This window comes from Kogia breviceps, chromosome 11 (assembly GCF_026419965.1).
Source record: "Kogia breviceps isolate mKogBre1 chromosome 11, mKogBre1 haplotype 1, whole genome shotgun sequence".
In the NCBI taxonomy this organism is placed as follows: Eukaryota; Metazoa; Chordata; class Mammalia; order Artiodactyla; family Physeteridae; genus Kogia; species Kogia breviceps.
Window position 1 is genome coordinate 68,428,270 of NC_081320.1, and position 19,194 is coordinate 68,447,463.

A 19,194-nucleotide genomic window follows, 5' to 3' on the forward strand; every position below is an offset into this window, starting at 1 on the left:
CTCCACTTGTACTCTTGCCCGCTTCATTCTATTCTCTGTATCAGGCAGAAGGACCTTTCTGAGACACAGATGAGATTGACTTAATTTCCTGCTTAAAGCTGTTTAGTCATTTTCAGTCTTAAAATAAATCCAAACTTCTTACAGTAGTTTATAAGCACCAGAATGATCTGACGAGCCTGCCTCTCCAACCTCATCTCATACTGCTTTCCTCCTTTCATTTGACTCTTACCCCTGGAACCTCCCTCTAATACCCAGGCCTTGTCCTGCCCCAGGGCCTTGATATGTGCTATTCACTCTGCCTAGAAGAGACATAACAATATAATATTTGCTGAATGAATGAACGAGTCAGGATCTTCTTTAGGATATAGACTATACTACATATCAACTTCCCCAAAGTAGATATAATACATGGTATCAGTGTATAGATTTGAATGCCTAGTGCAGTGGTTCTCAACTAGGGGACAGTTTTCCCCAGAGGGGACATCTGGCAGTGTCTGAAGATATTTTTGGTTGTTATAACTGGTGGTGTGCCATCAGCATCCAGTGGGTAGAGGCCAGGAAAGCTGATAAACATCCTATAATGCACAGGACAGGATCCACAACAAAGAACTATCTGGCCCCAAATGTCAGTAGTGCTGAGGTTGAAAAACCTTGCTTTAAACTAATACATTTGTGTTAGGAGAAGTCAGTTTTAGTAGCTCTACTGGGCCTTTGAGTCTATCACATTACATAAAAAGCCTATTTAAATAATACTAGGAAAGTGAATCCCCTTGATTAAAGACTACTCTCCTGGGCTTCCATGGTGGCGCAGTGGTTAAGAATCCGCCTGCCAATGCAGGGGACACGGGTTCGAACCCTGGTCCGGGAAGATCCCACATGCCACAGAGCAACTAAGCCTGTGCGCCACAACTACTGAGCCTGCACTCTAGAGCTCGCGAGTCACAACTACTGAGCCCCAGTGCTGCAGCTACTGAAGCCCGCATGCCTAGAGCCTGTGCTCCGCAACAAGAGAAGCCACCAGAATGAGGAGCCCGCGCACCACAACGAAGGGTAGCCCCCTCTCGCTGCAACTAGAGAAAGCCTGCGCGCAGCAACAAAGACCCAACACCGCCGAAAGTAAAAATAAATTAAATAAATAAAATTTTGAAAAGAGACTACTCTCCTATCCTCAGGGATTGTGTGTTATTTCCGTAAGAGTAAATGCCCCTAGTCCACAAGCTTACGAACCAAGATTCCCCTGTTGGTGAGTATCTTACTCACTTCTTCACAATGCTAAGATGAGCCCTGCCTTTCCATTTGTTTTTCCCATGGTAAAATGATCACTAATCTCCAAAGTCGAAGGCACCTCTCTGGACTAGGTGAGACCCTCTTCCTCGTCCACCACTTCAAAGGTTTCTGAGTAAACTCCTTTTTCATGATAGCTAAGATTCTGCCAGTTATGGCAACATGATTCATTCTATTCAATCAATGGTGAGGTTCACCACTGATTTCAAGAAGATTGGAACTAACTACAATATTACCTGTTTTTAAAAATCAAGAATCTATGGAATTTTAAATACATGCACACATTAACACACATTTCATACAAGACTACAACATAAGACTGTAAGCCTTCGCTATATAAAATATACAGATGTTATGTTATCCATTTTGTGAGACTAATATACGCATGAAAAGATGCTTTGCTTCCTTTAAATATAAAATGAAAGCAAAATGGTCAGATTCACCCAGGAAACGACCTGAGTGGAAGCTAAAGTATTTGTTATACTGTTACCTGGTTTGGGTTATTTAGGAAATACTTAGGAAAATAAGAATGTGCTTACTTAGCTTATTTTTAAAGCATTTGCCTCTCTGAGGCAGGAAAATGGAGCTGGAAAGTTGTACCTCTGGATATGTGAGTTTATGGAGCGTGGTCTGTTAGAAAGAGTATCAAGGATGAAACTCTTGAGGGTCATAACTAATAGAGCTAATATCTTCAAAGGTCACCAAATTATTCTTTTGACAACACTGAATGACACAACTTACCCTTAGATGTAAATCACAGATGCTGACAAAAAAGGGCAAACTTGATAACAAGTACTGTACTTATACTCCTCAAAGCACCTGAGGGATAATCATTAATTTATCCTTGCCATACACTTGGTCATTGTTATGAGCTGTAATAAGATGATTAGTCAGAAAGCACAGTTTCTGGGAAAATTATGAGGGACCACTAAGAAAAGCATTGCTAAGGAACAATACTGCAGAAGGCAGAAGTCCAGTGGCCAGGCGAAAACAACTGCCAAAAAAAGAGTATAAGCAGGTACCACAGAGGGGTAAAGAAAGCAACCAAATAGTGCAGAATCAGGAGAACATAGATACCCCAGATGGATGAAGAGGGATATCTATGTTACGGAAATAAAACAGAATCCCTGAGGATGGGAGAGTAGTCTTTAAGCAAAGCGATTCACTTTCCTAGTGTTATATATTTGGTCTCCTTTCTACACCAATACTGAAATATGCTTCAAATGCATAGCAAAATTAAAGTCACACATGGGCATGCATCTATTAATAAGGATGACTAATTTTTTAAAGAGTAATTATGAAGTTATTTTCACATCAATTATCTTTCAGAGTTCACAATACCCTCATGAGATGAGTTATATTATTAGCTCCATTTGATAGATGAGGAAATTAATTAAGGCTCAGAGAGGTTAAATAATTTTCCCAAGGTCCCCAGCTAGGTCTTGACTGCAGAGCCCATGCTGTTACAGTAGGCCAGGGTTCCTCCAACTCAGTGCTCTTGACATTCTAGGCTGGATAATTCTTTGTCGAGAGGGGTTGTTCTGTGCATTGTAGGATGTTTAGCAGCATCTCTGGCCTCTACCTACTGGATGCTGTGTAGCTCTTCCTTTCACTTGTGACAACCAAAAATGTTTTTAGACATTGCCAAATGTCTCCTGGAGGTAAAATCACCCTGGGTTTAGAACCACTGGTCCAAAGACTGAAGTTTCCAGTATAAATTTATTGGGTACTGAGAGGAGTATCCGGTTGTCCTGTTGCAGTCAGTCCCAATATTTGACTGGGAGGTCTTGTTTGTGGGGAAAATTTTGTAACAACTTTTCTTAGAACTTTCCTAAACCTGATCCTCATAGCCTTCCAGCAGTATAGTGAAAGGGGACAGGCCTAAATGGATTATGGATGGTTACCCAGAGAGTCACTGTTTCATTCAGCCACTTATTCAACAAAGAAACCTAACTGTTCCAGGGAGAATGGTTTCATAGAGGCGCCAGTGTTTGAGCTGAAGTAGGTTTAGAGGGTAGATTATGAGTTTCCTCAAGATGAGCTTGGGGGATGATGAATTCATGTAGATAACATGACATGTTAGTGGGCTCGGAATAGCAGGCTGATGGCCCAGGCCGTACACATGTACCAGTCTCAAGGACTTGCATTCATTGGTCATCTTACTTTGTAAGCCAACCCATTCGCAAGCAAGTCTTGGTGTTTACTTTCACTAGAGTTAACTATTGCCTTGGAAGTACTGTTTATCTCAGCCCACATGGTAATTGCCTTAAATTTAAAATCAAATCAACAAACTTTTGCATTCCGGTAAGGCTCTGTAGGAGATAAAAAGACATGGTTTACATAAAAAGATAAATAGCAATCAAGGCAACATATCTTAGGTGCCAGATGAGTGGTTCAGATAATAAATACTACGGGATGAGAGGATGGAAAAATGGCTGCAACCTAACATTGTCAGGAAGAACTTCACAGAGGGAGTTGATGAGCTGAGCCTTAATGGATTAAGTAGAAATAATATGAAATCTTTATAACAAGGGATCACACCTTGATTAATGCGAACAGCATCCCATGTAAAAAAATGTACACCTTTTAGATTGTAGTACCATCTAGTCTCATTATTTTGGAATATGTCTAATAACATATAAAATCCAGTTAGATGCTCATCCATGATGATTGTGCAAAAATCATTGTCAGCTCAGCCAAGAAAACTCATAAGCAAAAAGGGTTTTCTGATCTCTCTCAGGGATCAGAGGAGGTTCATAAAGATTGGTTTCACTGTCCCTTGGCTTCAGTTAGACCTCCCGGAATCACCCTTCTCTGAACAAAGGTGCTCAGAGGAAACCGGGCTCGAGAATGGGAGAGAACTTACTGCAGCCGGTCTATGTGACTCTGGGCATTGCACCTTCTCAGTAGGGTGGTGGAAGGCACAGTTAGCAAGAAGTGCTACAGAGGCTTTTGCTTAAGCCACTGCCTGGTTTATTTCACAAATCCCAGCCATCCAGTAGACTTTTATAATTCCACATAAAATCGATATAACAGATGTTCCTGGACTTCGCTGCTGGAGGTGTTGAATGGTAAATGAACAAACAAACTGGGGGAAGGGGGAAGCACCCAAATCTCCATTCCTTGGGACTTAGAGGAATCATTTTTTTCCTTCCTCCATGTGAAAATATAAACAGTTGCTTTATAAACAGTTGTCACTTTTTGACTTATAAAGATTCACAGTTTTTTCCTTTTGTTTACTTTGATGACCTTTGAAATAAGCTGCAACCCAAAAAGACTTTTTTTCCATATCCATTTTTCAGAAAGACGAGTCTCTGTTAGCATAGTGTGCTAGAAGCCAGCAGACTCCCGAGGCTGGCTCCAGCCCAGTTCTAGGTTTGCGGCGCCTTTTGCCCCAAACCCCTCACTGGGCAGCAGGGAGTCATGTGCATTACCAGCCTGAAGGCCAGATGCTGAAAGCCAGACACTTTTCTGTGGGTCAGACTCTTTGTAAGGCACATCGTACAATAACTCTGCATTTCCTTCAGCTTTGTTTGCTGAAGACAACCCTGGAAATAGTTCCTGCAGCTCTCTCTGCGGCTCGCCCTTCCCCACCTCCCTGGTGGCCAGCCTTCTCCACCCTCAGTGGTTCTCTTCTCCGAACAGCTCTTCCACCCACACTGGGCACAGATCTGAACAGTCAAAGGAGGAGACCAAAGGAGCCTTGGAAAAGTCAACATCTTCTCTGTGGTGCATTGAAAAATTCCTTTTCCTTGATTTCTGTCTCTCGGTGAAAAATGCCACATAGCCACCTGTCCTAATAATTAGTATGTGAATTTTCATAGTGAGTTTAAAGTTAGGGAATACATGATAAAAAAGATATTATTTTGTTTTTATTGTTTCTGATTCCAAAAATAATGCTGTCTTCCTTTGTGGTAATAAGAACGTTTATATCTTGATTGCAGTGGTGGTTACACAAATCCATGCATGGGCTAAAACGGCCCCCTCGACCCCAACACACACACACCAATGAATACACATAAAATATGGCAACAACTGAATAAGGTATATAATCTAATTAACAGTAACGTGAATGTCAGTTTTCTGCTCTGGATATAGTACTACAGTTATATAAGATGTCACAATTAGGGGGAGCTGAGTGAAAGGTACAACTCTATTTTTGCAACTTGTTATGAGTCTATACAGTTGACACTTGACAATTCGGGGGTCAATCAATGTATAATTGTAGTCAGCCCTCTGTAGCCAAGATTCCTCTGCATCCTTGGTTTCATCCAACCCACAGACTGTATAGTACTATAGTACTTACTACTGAAACGGGCTTCAGTAGTTGTGACTCACGGGCTCTAGAGCGCAGGCTCAGTAGTTGTGGCACACCGGCTTAGTTGCTCCACGGCATGTGGGGTCTTCCCAGACCAGGTATCGAACCCATGTCCGCTGTATTGGCAGGTGGATTCTTAACCACTGTGTCACCAGGGAAGTCCTTACAGCATTATGTTTAATGAGTGTACAGCTTGGCTAGGTATGATGGGATACTTAGTAAGAATGTCCTATAATTTTTTCAACTGGTCCTGTATTGATTGTTTCTAAATTTTCCTGTTATTTTAAGTGCTGCTTGAGATTATCCTTGGGCATCTGCTTCTTTGCCCATACCTGTAAATGCTTCTGTGAGATCAATTCCTAGAAGTGGGTAGCAAGATTGAAGAAAGTACATGTTTTCCATTTTGATAGCAACTGCTATGCTTCCAAATTGCTGCTTTGTCTAACAACAAGGGAGACCATTTGTATAGAATACATCGTATGTGCAAGAACATGGCGCTGCTGGTCACCCCCCAGAAAGGTTGTAACAATTTCTCCTCCCACCAGTGATGAATGAGAATGTCTGTTACTTTACCCAGATATTAATGCATCCTGCCCTTAAAAACAATTCTCTGTGAATTAATATTTTGCCTTTAAAAATTCATTGTTTGAATTGTCCTTCCTTAAACATTAATGAAATTAAACATGTCTTCCTATGTTTATTGGCTATTTGTATTTCATCTGTGAATTGCTTGTTTATATTCTTTGCTAAACATTTGCAGTTCCCAAAGTGTGAGCAAAAGCCCTGTGGGATATTTTAAATTTGGGGGAGAAGGACAATGACACTTGCCATCTGTGAGATATTATGTGAACTACTAGCTTGAAGTCATTTACAGTTATCAACATTAGCTCACACTGCATTCCTTTTGATGATTCTGTATGTCTTTGCAAAGTTGAGTATTTGATAGTTGCTGGAATAAAGAGCTAGTACTGTGAGAGAGACTTCCCTGGTGGCGCAGTGGTTAAGAGTCCACCTGCCAGTGCAGGGGACACAGATTCGATCCCTAGTCTGGGAAGATCTCACATGCCGCGGAGCAGCTAAGCCGGTGCGTCACAGTTGCTGAGCCTGCGCTCTAGAGCCCACGAGCCACAACTACTGAAGCCCGTGCACCTAGAGCCCATGCTCCGCAACGAGAGGCCACCGCAGTGAGAAGCCCACGCACCGCAACGAACAGTAGCCCCTGCTCTCCGCAACTAGAGAAAGCCCGCATGCGGCAAAGAAGACCAACGCAGCCATAAATAAATAAATAAATGTATACACTACCAAATGTAAGATCGATAGCTAGTGGGAAGCAGCCACGTAGCACAGGGAGATCAGCTCGGTGCTTTGTGACCACATAGAGGGGTGGGATAGGAGGGGTGGGATAGGGAGGGTGGGAGGGAGACGCAAGAGGGAGGAGATATATGTATATGTATAGCTGATTCACTTGTTGTACAGCAGAAACTAACACACCATTGTAAAGCAATTACACTCCAATAAAGATGTTAAAAAAAATTAAAATGAATGAATGAAAAGTACAGAAGCTTAAAAAAAAAGAGCCAGTACCATGAGAAAAGCCATGTGGAATAGGAATGAGGGTGGTGGAGTCCAGCAATTCCAAGGCTTGGGAAGTTATAAAGTATCCAACAGGCATACACATCCCATTAGTAAGTAGTTGTGGTTATTAAAGAATGAAATAAAAATATTTTTTCTTTCAACTTATGTGTATTATTTTTTCAAAAACTTGTTAGGGCATAAACACTTATTAGGTTGTTTGGACCTAACTACTTAATAAATGGAACTGTTAGGTATTTATTTTGGCCTAGGGGCACCATGAAAAGATTATTGAGGTGCTAAGGGTGCTATGAATGAGGAAGTTTGTAACTCCATGGCATATTTCATTCAATTACTTTCATTTTTGTTAGTAATTTGCAAGAGCTTTGTTCCTTAGGGGAATTGGCAAATATTTTACCCCTGGTTTACCTGTACTTGTGAATATTCCTAGTAGTTTTTGCTGTACAAAAGATTTCAGTTTTTTTGTTCAGTTTATGTTATAAATACATCTTTTTATTTTTTTACATTTATGGCTTTGTGTTCATTCTTAGCCTGTTTTTACCTAAAGACTGTAAAACTTTTTCCTGTTCTCTTCTACCATTTTTATAGTTTCTTTTTTCTTAACATTTGATTATTTTCCCCATCTTGAATTTATTTCAGTGCAAGGATTTGGGTACAGATCCAAAGAACTAGTTGGTTGTCTTAATACCATTTTTTGAATAAATCAATCTTTTCACTACTATTTAAATGTCACTTTTATCATCTTCTGAACTTCCAGGGAGTTATTTCTGGACCTTCTATTCTCTGTCTTCTCCTACAGCGCTTACTGTTTTCTACCTTTAATTTTAGTTATTTATGTATATGTCTTATTTCCTGCACTAGATCATAAGCTCTTTTTATATTGATTTCATCTCTATGTCCTATAGCTGTTTTTTCTCTTTGACTTCTCTCCCTCTCTAAATCTTTTTATTAAGCTTCTGTAATAAAATTTTAAATATACACAAATGTAGACAGAATAATATAATAAATCCCATATACCCATCACTCAGCTTCAACAATTATTGATTCATGACTAATTTTGTTTCATTTATACCACTGCTAACTCTCCTTCGGTATTGCGTTAACTGTCTTGACTGAACAAATTACCAGTTTTATTTTTCATTAATGAGTTTTGCTACATCAGAGAGTTCCTTATTGATCTCAGTATTGTCTTTAAGGAAACTCAATAGTTTGAGGATCCAGATATTAGAAAAGATAAATTATCAAGCATAATCAGGCTTCTCCTAAAAAATTTAAACTGGGATTAATTTTACAAATGAATAATTTATAACTTGAAAAATGTTATACATAGCTCTTCAGAAATGTGTCTGTATTCTAAAGCTAGAAACTCTTTAGTTAGAACAGATTTTTCTTAACTTTAATACATTTATAAATTTATTTATTTATTTATCTGTTTATATTTGGCTGTGTTGGGTCTTCGTTTCTGTGCAAGGGCTTTCTCTAGTTGTGGCGAGCGGGGGCCACTCTTCATCACAGTGTGCAGGTCTCCCACTGTCGCGGCCTCTCCTGTTGTGGAGCACAGGCTCCAGATGCGCAGACTCAGCAGTTGTGGCTCACGGGCCCAGCCGCTCCGCGGCATGTGGGATCCTCCCAGACCAGGGCTCGAACCCATGTCCCCTGCATTGACAGGCGGATTCTCAACCACTACGCCACCAGGGAAGCCCTAGAACAGATATTATATCACTGTTTTGGAAATTGTTAATTCTTTATAAGCAAGCCTTTGTTTGTATGTTGGGTTAAGACTGACTACCTCTAAACCTCTCCCTTACCCAACAACTCGGAACCCTTGACACTTCTTCTGGGTGATGGAACTGCTCACTGCACTGTCATATTTGGAGCACAAGGCCAGAAATGACCCAAGACAAATGTATACTCATTCTCTTATTAATACTGTGTATTTCCCCCCAACCCCATTGTGTGGGGAGAGTTTAGAGAGTTGGCTCTTAACTCCCCAGCTGCTGCTGCAAATACAGGTTCTGCTCCTGCCACCCTAGCAAGGGGGCAGGGTGGAATTCCAAATCAATACATGCTCTGTTTATTGAGTCTCTCTGCCAGACAAAGCTGTATATCCCTGGAGTCCACGAGCTGTGAAGAACAGACATAGCCCTTTCCTTCAATGAGCTATGCTCCAGGAAAGGGAAATTGTGGATTGATAACCATGATGACAGGATTTTAAAAGTTAAAAAAAGAAATGAAATGAAATGAGCTGTTGGACCCTGAGTAGGAAAGTCTTAGGGTGGGGATAGGAGGTGGTTGATGAAAGCTGAGGAAGGCTTTATGGAGGAGGTGGTATTTAAGCTGGGCCTTACAGTATGAATGGAATTTCAATAGGCAGAGCTGGAAGGGGTGTGGGGAGAAATGGAAGGAACATCCTGGACAGAAAAGCATTGTCAGGAATGGGAAATCATCCCTCGTGGCCACAGAATAGGTCCATGAAGTGGAATAAGTAGGAGGTAACACTAGAAAGGTAGGTTGAGCCTTCAGTGGCCAGCAGATTATTTTAGGACGCTGGAGATCATTGAAGGATTTTGAATTTGGGTGTGATACGACCAGGGCTTGGCTTTAAGAAGAGTTGCCTGCAGCCATGTGTAAAATAAGTTTTGGAGGCAGAGACCTGTCCTTTAAGTTGTTTTCATCATCTAAGTGTAAGATCTTTTGGTTCCTGAACTAGAACAGTGGGAGTGTTACTAGAAAGGAGGGGATGTGTTTGAGACACAAAGTGAATTTCCAGACCCCTGCAGACTTTGCATTTTTGTACATTTTAGTCTTTAAAGATATTCATGGCCTGTTTCCCAAGCCAGAGCCAGCCAGGAAGTAATGACACTTTGTAATTAGCATCTTTTTCCTGGCAGCAGCAACACAACCCAGCTAAGTGTCACCTTTTGGGAATTCTCCCAGACCTTTCTAAGGATCTGTCCTCATCTGATAAACAGGTTGAGGTTTGGGGGGAGTAACCACTTGAAATGCTTCCTGGCCTGCCCTCCAACCTAAGGTTAGATGGGTAAGTAGCCGTGGGTGGCACATGCCCACTAAGCCCATTCTTGTAGGGATGACCAGTATCCAAGGGTCACGCCTCCAGTCCACCCTGTGACCCTCCAAGGCTGGTTACAAAGAGGAGTACGTGGAGCTCTCTGTACAGCTGACATAGGCAGGCACATGTAGCCGGCAAGCGCTGTGCTCTGCGCCATGGGACCCAGAAGTCTGTGGTCTAGTTGAGGATAAGATGAGTGCGCCTAAAGCAGGAAATCAAATCCTCAGCCACATTGTAATGATTAGAAATGGCATATAAGTTAGAGAACTCTTCTCTCTCTTACTTTCCCAGTTTCATCCTCACCCCAACACACACACATACATAGAAACACAGTCTGCCTTTTAAATAATTTTTGATATATCCGTTTCCCGGCAGTCATACGATTAGGCATGTTTCTGTGAATTAGAAAGTTTAGATTCCTCCTTCAGCCATCTCCCTTCTCACCCCACCTCCTTTCAGTCTGACTTAAAGCCATAAAATACTTCTGCCTGCCTCCCTGCCTTTAGTTCTGTTTGTATGAATTAAGTCGACAGGATAAATATTCGCATTCCCAGCTACAGGCTGAAACAATGTTTGCCTGTTCTGCCCAGTGAGTTGAGAAGAAAAGGGGGCCTGACATCACCCTATACTGTACATTCCCGGCATAGATCATTTATTTAAGTCCCTGAAAAAATACAGATGTTTTACCAGCCGAAATAAAATCCTGTGTAAACACTGGGCTTGGAAAAATGTGGCTCTGACTTAGCTTTGGGGGTTGGAGCAGCCCGGGGAGAAGGCCAGGAGGCAGAAGAGCAGATACAGAAATTTTATACTCGGCTGAATGTGATAGGGGCAGAAGTGTTTGCCCCCAGTCTGCATGCTGCACTAGAAGACCAGACTTTGTTTTTAAGGAAGTACAGCTGCAAAGGGGGATAAATTTGTTGATCTTCGGAGTTCGGGATTATTCCTGATTACGATACCTTTACCTCCTTTATATCTGACCTCTGAAATGAGCATCCCTTTTCTTATTGGGGTTGTCCTTTCGCATGGCCTGCCTAACCTGGTCCTGTTATTGCTGGATCCTGCTGGTTTGGGGAGCTCAGCTGCTGTTGATTTTATAAAGGGGAAAATTGCCTGGAAGCCATGCTTAGTGAAGAGGAAAACCCATCTCAGCGTTGCATTCCCAAACAGCCATATATCATCTTGATCTTGTCTAACACAAGTCACTATTTTAGTCCAGCAGCATAAACCAGACATATTTTACTGGTGCAGCACAAGTTTTTTCAGGGATCTGCCTCATGACTCTTTTTGGGCCTGTGGCATTTATTCAGAGAGCATTACATTTGCTCTGTGGAGTCACTTTTAAGATTCAAAGCTGCCAAGATGGACCCCATGCTTTACACAGATGCTTGGGGCTCCCCTCAGTCTCTCTGTGTTTAGAGTGGGGAGGGGGTGGGCAGAGGCTAACTGTTCTCCAGACTTTTCTTAGATCCTCCCAGAGTTTCATTAAGGCTTGCATCTCAGGGGCAAGAAGTCTTAGTCCACTCTAGCTGCTTCCTGACCACCCCCTCCTCGGGGCAGGTGTGACCAGCTCATCTCTGGACAGTCCCAGGCCTGTGATAGTCATGGGTGATGATGTTGGTTTGCACTTGGTTGTTTTCTATGTGCTTTTTGTCTCTTTCTGACGGGGTCACAGCTGTTTTAAGTCAATAAAGCTTTCTCCTGTTGTCTTTTTTTTTTTTTTTTGGTGGAGACACCCCTAAGTCCACTCTAACCTTTCTCCAAGGGGCCTGCTATAGCTGGAGGTCACCAACAGTCTTGGTCTGTCCCAGTGTGATTATTAATAGAGCTCTTTTTCACTCTCAAAAGAATTCCTGATTTGGAAGATAAATTACCCTAACAAGCCTCACATGGATATTCCTGACCAAACTCATTAAATCCCCCTCTCTCATTCCCAGTCCTGCCGCATATTCTCGTGATCCCTGTCTTGAAGCATGGCCCTCCATCCCCAGCTGCCTGAGGGAAGGTCTCTTTCCTGACCCTCAACTCCAGGTCTAGAGCAGCTGCCAAGTCCTGCTTCTTCAGCCTCCAAAACATCTCTCAAATGTACCCTTTCCTCTGCATTCCACTGCTGCCATCGTTTAGATTGGGGAGGAATGTGGGGGGGGGGGTGTGTCACAAAATCAAATTGTCAGATCTTCTCATTTTTCAAAAGAGTTTAGACATCAGGGTGATTTTGATATGAAACCTCCCAATTCATAAAATGACGATTTCAAAATACTTTGTAGGCCGGATGAAACATCTGCAGCCACTTTTGGTCCACGGGCTCTTCTTGGTTTCCAGGCTCCAGTTTCAAACGTCACCTTTTGTCTAGACTGGCAGTAGTCTCAACTCACCCTGCCCCTTCTGGTCCAGCTGCCTCACTGCCCCTGGCCTTTTCTTTCCACATTACAGATCTGATCACATAAGAGCTCTGTCTGAGGAGGTCTTTGCTGTCTCCAGAACAGAATGCACATCCCTCGATGCTGCCTTTGAGATCCTTCTTTGTCTGACTTGACCCCTCTCTCCAGCTGTGTCTCCTGCTACCCTACACACACCCTGGCTGTGCTCTTGTAACACGCAAAACTATTTGCTGTCCCCTGAGCAGTCCTAATATTTTTCTTTTACTTAACAGGTTTTTTTAGAACAATTTTTGATTTATAGAAAAAGTGAGTACAAAGAGTTTCCATGTTATTCCTCTCTTCCCCACCCTCTCTCCCCAGTTGGCTGTTACTAATAGCATGCATTTAGAGTGGTATGTTTGTTACAATTAATGAACCCATATTGACACATTATTATTAACTAAAGTCCATAGTTTACCTTAAGGTTCACTTGTTTTTTGTTGGCAATACCAGTGTTTTAATACTCTTTAACAATTTTTAATAATTCACTTTCCTCTGCTTGCATATTCTTTCTCCAGTTCTGGCAAGATTCTTTTCAAGGCCAAATATGAATCTCATATTTGCAAATATGATATTCCTGCAAAGCCGTCTCTGTTTATTTTTGGAATGGGGGCTGGAAGGGAGGGAGGAGACAGACAAAGAAAGAGAACTAGCATTTTGATCAGGTGCCAAGCGTGTGCCAAGTACTCTACATATATATTCTTTGAAATCTCTCTACAGTCCTGTCAGATAGGTAGATATTATTATACTCTTTACTGCGAGGAAACCGAGGTGAACGAGTGGCCCAAAGCCCCACAGCTAGGAACTGGGTTTCCACCGAAGTCCTCCTGGCTCCGAAGGCTGTGCTCCCTGCCCCGCCCACAGGACTACATTCTTACTACTGATCCAGCCTCCCTGCTTTCCCCACTGGATTAGGAATCTACTGGGTTAGGAATCCACTGAAGTGAGGAGTGCGTATTATTCAGCTGTGTTTCCACTCCTAACTTGGGGTTGGCACCAACAGCAGCTCACCAAGCCCATGGGCGCGTGCCCTAAAGGCAGAGTTAATACAGGAAGGGGCATCAAATATCGACATCAGTTCAGCAAATGCTTGTTGAATTCCTGCTCTGCTCTGGATGTGGTGAAGAGTGAGGCCACGCATAAGAGCAAAGTGATGGCGATGCTATCGTGCAGGTTATAAATCCCGACCAGGCAGCATCTGGGAAATGATTGGTTTTCTGTTTATCTGCAACTAGAATGTAAGCTGCAGGAGAGCAGGGATTCTGTGTGTCCTCTGCTGCAGCCCCTAGGACAGTGCCTGGTAATAATAGTTGTTTAATAAATATTTTTGGACTGAATGTAGGAATCCTGTTGCAAATTTGAGACACCTAAAGTGACACTAAACTTCTCAGAGTTCTCCTGTTCTCAGTTAGTCATCATCCTCAGGTCTGGCAACTTCAGTTTCTCTGTGTTTGGTTTAGTACAGTCCTGTATTATAGGCTGTTTCCAAATTATCCCAGGCCTGGGCTTGACCACGCTCTTTGCCCAGAAGTTCTTCTGGACCAGAACGTTAGGAAAGGGGGGAAGGAGGAGGAGCTGCTTCACCCCTGCTGTCCTTTCAGAGCTGATGGACAAATGATCCTTCTTGGGAGCTGCCTGGAGCTCCTGAATCTGACCTTGGACCAGAGTTCCAGGGGCCTGACCTCACTTCTGGACTTCATGCAAAGGGTGGCCTCATTTTTCTTGAGAGAATTAAACCCAGTACTCTTTTTTTTTTTTTTTTTTTTTTTTTTTGGCCACCCCGCGGGGCTTGTGGGATCTTAGTTCCCCGACCATGGATTGAACCTGTGCCCCCTGCCGTGGAAGCGCAGAGTCTTATCCACTGGACTGCCAGGGAAGTCCCAAACCCAGCACGCTTAATGCCATATGAGGGTAATCATATTTTCAAATATTTTCATTAATTATCTTGAAGGAAAAAGTTATCTCAAACATAGTAACCTGTTTCATACATTTGCTTATAAGCCTTTTTTCTCCTCTCCCCTCCCTCTGGCTTCTCTGCTCCTTCTCCTCCCCTGCCCCCTGTTTTGCTTGTCTTCTCTGACCCTGTCTTTCACTTGTATTGCTCCGTCTCTCCTACGTGCTTATTTCCACCGAGGTTCTTCTAAGCGTACCTCCCCCTCCATTTGTCCCATGTAAATAGATCGCTTTCCGTTCCTGGTGAATAACCAGGATCACAATTGTTGTCTGGTTTGTGCCCAAGGTGACAGAATTGATGGACTTGTAGGCCGATTTTCATAAACCAGAGCTACCAAGCGTTTCAAAAACAGCCTTGTTTTTGCCAAGTAAGGTGAGCAAATATAGGACTAAGTTTAAACATCCATCAGGAGTTATTTTTGAAGTGATTGCTTCTAAATGAGAGGCGTTTGAAAATCTCACAGCTTTCTTTACAAGTAAATTCCAAAGTCATGTATTTTGCTGGTGTCTGCTGATTAATTACAATCCTGTGACACCATGAAAAGCCCCGGTGGTTGGTTTTGTGCAGCTGTGGAGAAAAGTAAAGCAAGGCCCAGTGGCTTTGCCAGCTCTTTCAGGATGCTGGGGATTCGGGCAGAGAGAGTAGTCTTTTCACTCCGGCAGCAGTCGTCACATAAGAACAGAAGCCCCGGCCAGACCCATTGCTCCAGACTTCACGATGGGCGGTGTGAGTCCCTGTGGGGAGTGCTGTGAAGTAGTGATAGTTGATCGGTTGCTTCTGAAATATCAGATCAATTATTAGAGAAAGCATTTGCCATCTCCACATGGGGACTTGTGTGCCTTCTCCTGTACAATTCCTGCTATTTAGGAAGAAAAAATAATTTTAATAGCAGTTACATAAAATAAAGTAATCAAAATTTCCTTTGACTCTCTAAACCATAGGCGCTCAGCATATAGCAGATCTCTGACCCAGGAAAACCTACCAGCTCATACCCATTTAGAGTCTGATGACTCTGGATCTCTTATCTTGGCCTCTTGGTTTTCCTCATTGCTTCCTTCTGTATTTAACTCTCAAGTCCCTCACTGACAGGAGGGAGAGAAGAAAACGTTGAATCTTGTTGCTTAGGAAGAATCATGTGCAGCTCTGGTAAAGTATACAATAGGGAAAGAAAACAAACTGATTATTAAAATAGACTTTCCAAGTTCTTGATGTGTTTATCTGTGCTTGCTTTGCTCCACCCTCCTCCTCCCCTTGATAAGGGCACTGAAGGATTTCTCTGACATGTCTTTTCCCTTGACACTGGCTAAGGTCAGTGGATCCCATTTACGCCCTTGTCCACTTTTGTTCTCTGCTGCAGGTTTGTACTTCTCACAAAGGCCTTGTTGATGTCATCACTGAGTGAACCCAAGATACACTTACGTGCCCGTGCCAGTGCGCGCGCGCACGCGCGCACACACACACACACACACACACACACACACACACACACACACATGGCCTATGGCACGTGCTTGCTGGAATTGTGGCCTTCGTTCTAAATATAGGCAGCTAGAGAGATAGAACAGGATTTGTCTTTCTCTGCTTAATTCTGATATATAATGTCATGCAAGAATAAGAAAGTGGGGTGTGTCCGCAGTGCTCCCTCAGCTCCTGACATCTCAGGGAAGATCTAAAAAACCTAAATAGTTTACAGACATCACTGTCCACTATTTGCGAAGGCAAGCATCATTGCAGCCTGCTTTTTCAGCTAAGCATGTTGTGATAAACCCCAAACCAGATTAGACTCACAGACATTTGATTTTTCCTGTGTAGTAAGATTTTGACTTTAAAAAGTACTCTTTTTTTTTCCATATGAGACTGCTAAGATAGAGAAAGATGTTTGCATTTCTTTGCTAAAATCAGTTTATAGGTTGTTTGTAACTAATAAGCTCTTGGCATCTAATGACTGGTCACAGAGTAATCTTCATGTTTTGGACTTGTGCGAGGAACCCAGAGCACAGGTACAGATGAAAGACGCTGGTTTTTCGCCACTTGCTGTGCCCTCCAAGACCAACATGATTTTTCTGCGAAGAGACCAGAGCCATGTTTTGCAGGTGTCTGTTTTCTTTGAGGGGAATGTTTTAAGGAAACCTAAAAGTGAGGAACTGGACATTTAGGAAAAATATATTTTCACAGCAGGATATTGCTTTTTCTCTTTTTTTGGTTTAGGTTTTTCATTTGTTACAAGCCTTCTCAGACTCCAAATACAGAATGAATACATACTTTCAGCAGGAGCTGGCTGACGTCGCTGTTTGTACTAAAGCCAAAGTCTGGCTGGCCAAGAGGTATGTTAAAGCCCCACATGGGCACGGAGTTATCAGGGGTTAGGAATACATTGGAGAAATGCTGTTTCTAGTTGTGGGAGTTTTAAAAGTCGCTGGCATGAGTTTTCTAAACTTATTGCAGTATTTATCTTTTTTGAACTTCGGGTTGTGGTAAAGAAAGAAAAATATTTTCTTGACAATTTTTCTAAAACTGCTGTGTGGCTGGGGGGCATGTAATATGGCTTTTTATCTGTCCACCAATCAGCTTGTTTTTAATGAATACCTGCTATGTGCCCAGCCCTGTGTTAGATATCCTAACAATGAAAGGCAGTAATTGAGGTACAAACTGTCAGGTACCATTGCAACTCAAAGATGAGAGATTGATGTTAGACTTGAGCAGGTGCAGAGGGGCCCAGAGCGGGTGAATAAGAAAAAGACATGCAAGTTGCCTTTTGGGGTAGGTAGTAGAGAAGTTTGAATAAGCAACGCAAAGGAGAGTGGATACGTATTTTTTTCTTTTTTTCATCCTTGCCATTGTTAGTTTTTTCTGAAACTTAGAACATTTACCGTGGGAAAGATGGAGCAAAAAGAATTTCTCAATTTCTCTCGAATACACAAGGAGCCCTCTCTGTAACACTCTGTTCAAAATCTGTGTTACTGCAAGGGCCTCCCACCCCCTGCTACATCCTCTGTGATTCCGGGAGCGGGGGTTCCAGCAGAGGCCCATAGGCTACCATATTCCATGCTGTGGTATATTGCCTTTGATTGATAATTAGTATGTTGGTTGTCTAACATAACAGCCTCTTTTTTATTTTTCAAAAAATGTGCTTTTGTTCACTTTTGTTGGGCTCCCATCTTATATGTATGGTAATACAAGCAGTGGTTAGTGTGAGACCCACAAATCAGTGTAATTCAACAAAGTCTTGTGAGTGAGCATAGGCTACACAACAGCTGCTATGTTAGGAGATGTAGGGATGCAAAGATATAGAAGGAATTAGTCCTGGCTTCAAGGAGCTCCCATCCAGGAGGTGAGAAGATGTGTAAATAAATAATTTTCATCGAATATGGTGAGTATGATAACAAAAGTATGTAGTAGGTACAGGAGTAGCCCGGGGTTGGGAGGGTGTCTGCCTTCAAGAGTTGGGAATTTTGCCAAGTGACCAGGGCAGGGAGGGGTGTTCCAGGCTCAGGGAATGTCATAGGCAAAGACATAGCAATATGAAATGTCATGGTGAGTGTGGAGGACTAGAAAGAAGTTAGCTCTTCTGAAACCTAAAGTATAAGGTATGTGTAGCAGAGAATGGGGCTGAGGAGATACATGGAGGCCACATGGTGAAAGGGAAGCAACCCAGTGAAGAATTTCTCAGTGGGTAGAGATGTGAGTCTCCATGTTTGTCTAAACACCAAAGAGGTGTTTAGACATCTCTTTGGCCAGAGATATTGATGGGGAAGTTCTCTAGTATCTGAAATGCCAGTAAAGTGATGGTTAATGGTTAGCCTCTCATTTTTAGTGTGATTTTTGTTTTCTCTCTTTTATTTAGAGAACAGGAGTTCAGTGACCATAAACTGCTCCCCTGAGCCTAGTATCATTTGCCTTCTGTGTGGCTTTTAGACAACTTCCCCAGATGCCTTTTTTGAGAGAAAAAGGAATTGTGATCATATTTGTGCTTTCATCTGTTAACCAATTAGTAGGCCTGGTCCTCGTAGCTATTATTTCTGGGGATCAGGAAGTCAGGGAAACGATCCTGTTGAAACCCCTGCTTCCAGCCAGGACTGCCCCAAGACAGAATGTGAATCTCCTGTTCTTAAAGTTCTATAAGGAAGGAATTTCTGCCCCCTTAGTTTGCTACCCCTTGATGGGTCTTATAGAAATTCATCATCTGTTGGCTTCCTGAGTCAATTCCTTCTTGTTGGCTGGGGAGGAGGAGATAGAGTAATAGGCCAGCCATCTGAATGGACCTTCATGTTGTGCAGTTCCCTATGATGGATGACAAAGCTGCCATCAGCCCCCTCTTCAGCTAGAGAAGTCCTCCTGGCCTTCTAATTGCACTTAGAAGATTGCAGTTTTCTAATCAGTCTTTTCATTATTGTCTGCATCCACCCTTACCCCCCATTCTCTGATTTTCCTCCATGATTTTCCAGCCCTAGAAAACAAAGGCATGAATCACTGAAATTCACTGGGTTTCCACCTTCTTTGCCCAGAGTCCAGGAAAGCCACTTTTATGTTTCCAGTACAGTCAACTCTTTATTAT

The 19,194-nt window shown here is 42.5% G+C and overlaps 1 protein-coding gene across 8 annotated transcripts in view; it reads left to right on the forward strand.

Annotated features, from left to right (window-relative positions):
* Window positions 1–19,194, forward strand: part of THADA (THADA armadillo repeat containing) — a 312,556-nt gene that overhangs the window by 195,604 nt on the left and 97,758 nt on the right. For 5 of the 8 annotated variants that reach the window (XR_010835563.1, XM_059079306.2, XM_067007667.1 and 2 more), the window contains one exon: window positions 16,848–16,963. The exons of 1 other annotated variant lie outside the window; for it this stretch is intronic. Coding sequence is in view for 5 of the 7 variants with exons in the window: in XM_059079306.2 (XP_058935289.1) it covers window positions 16,848–16,963 (116 nt within the window). In the remaining 2 variants the exon portion in view is untranslated. Of the gene's footprint in view, window positions 1–4,811; window positions 5,093–12,918; window positions 12,953–16,847; window positions 16,964–19,194 lie in introns of those variants that run through there. 2 more of the 8 variants (XR_010835564.1, XM_059079313.2) reach the window with 2 other exon arrangements.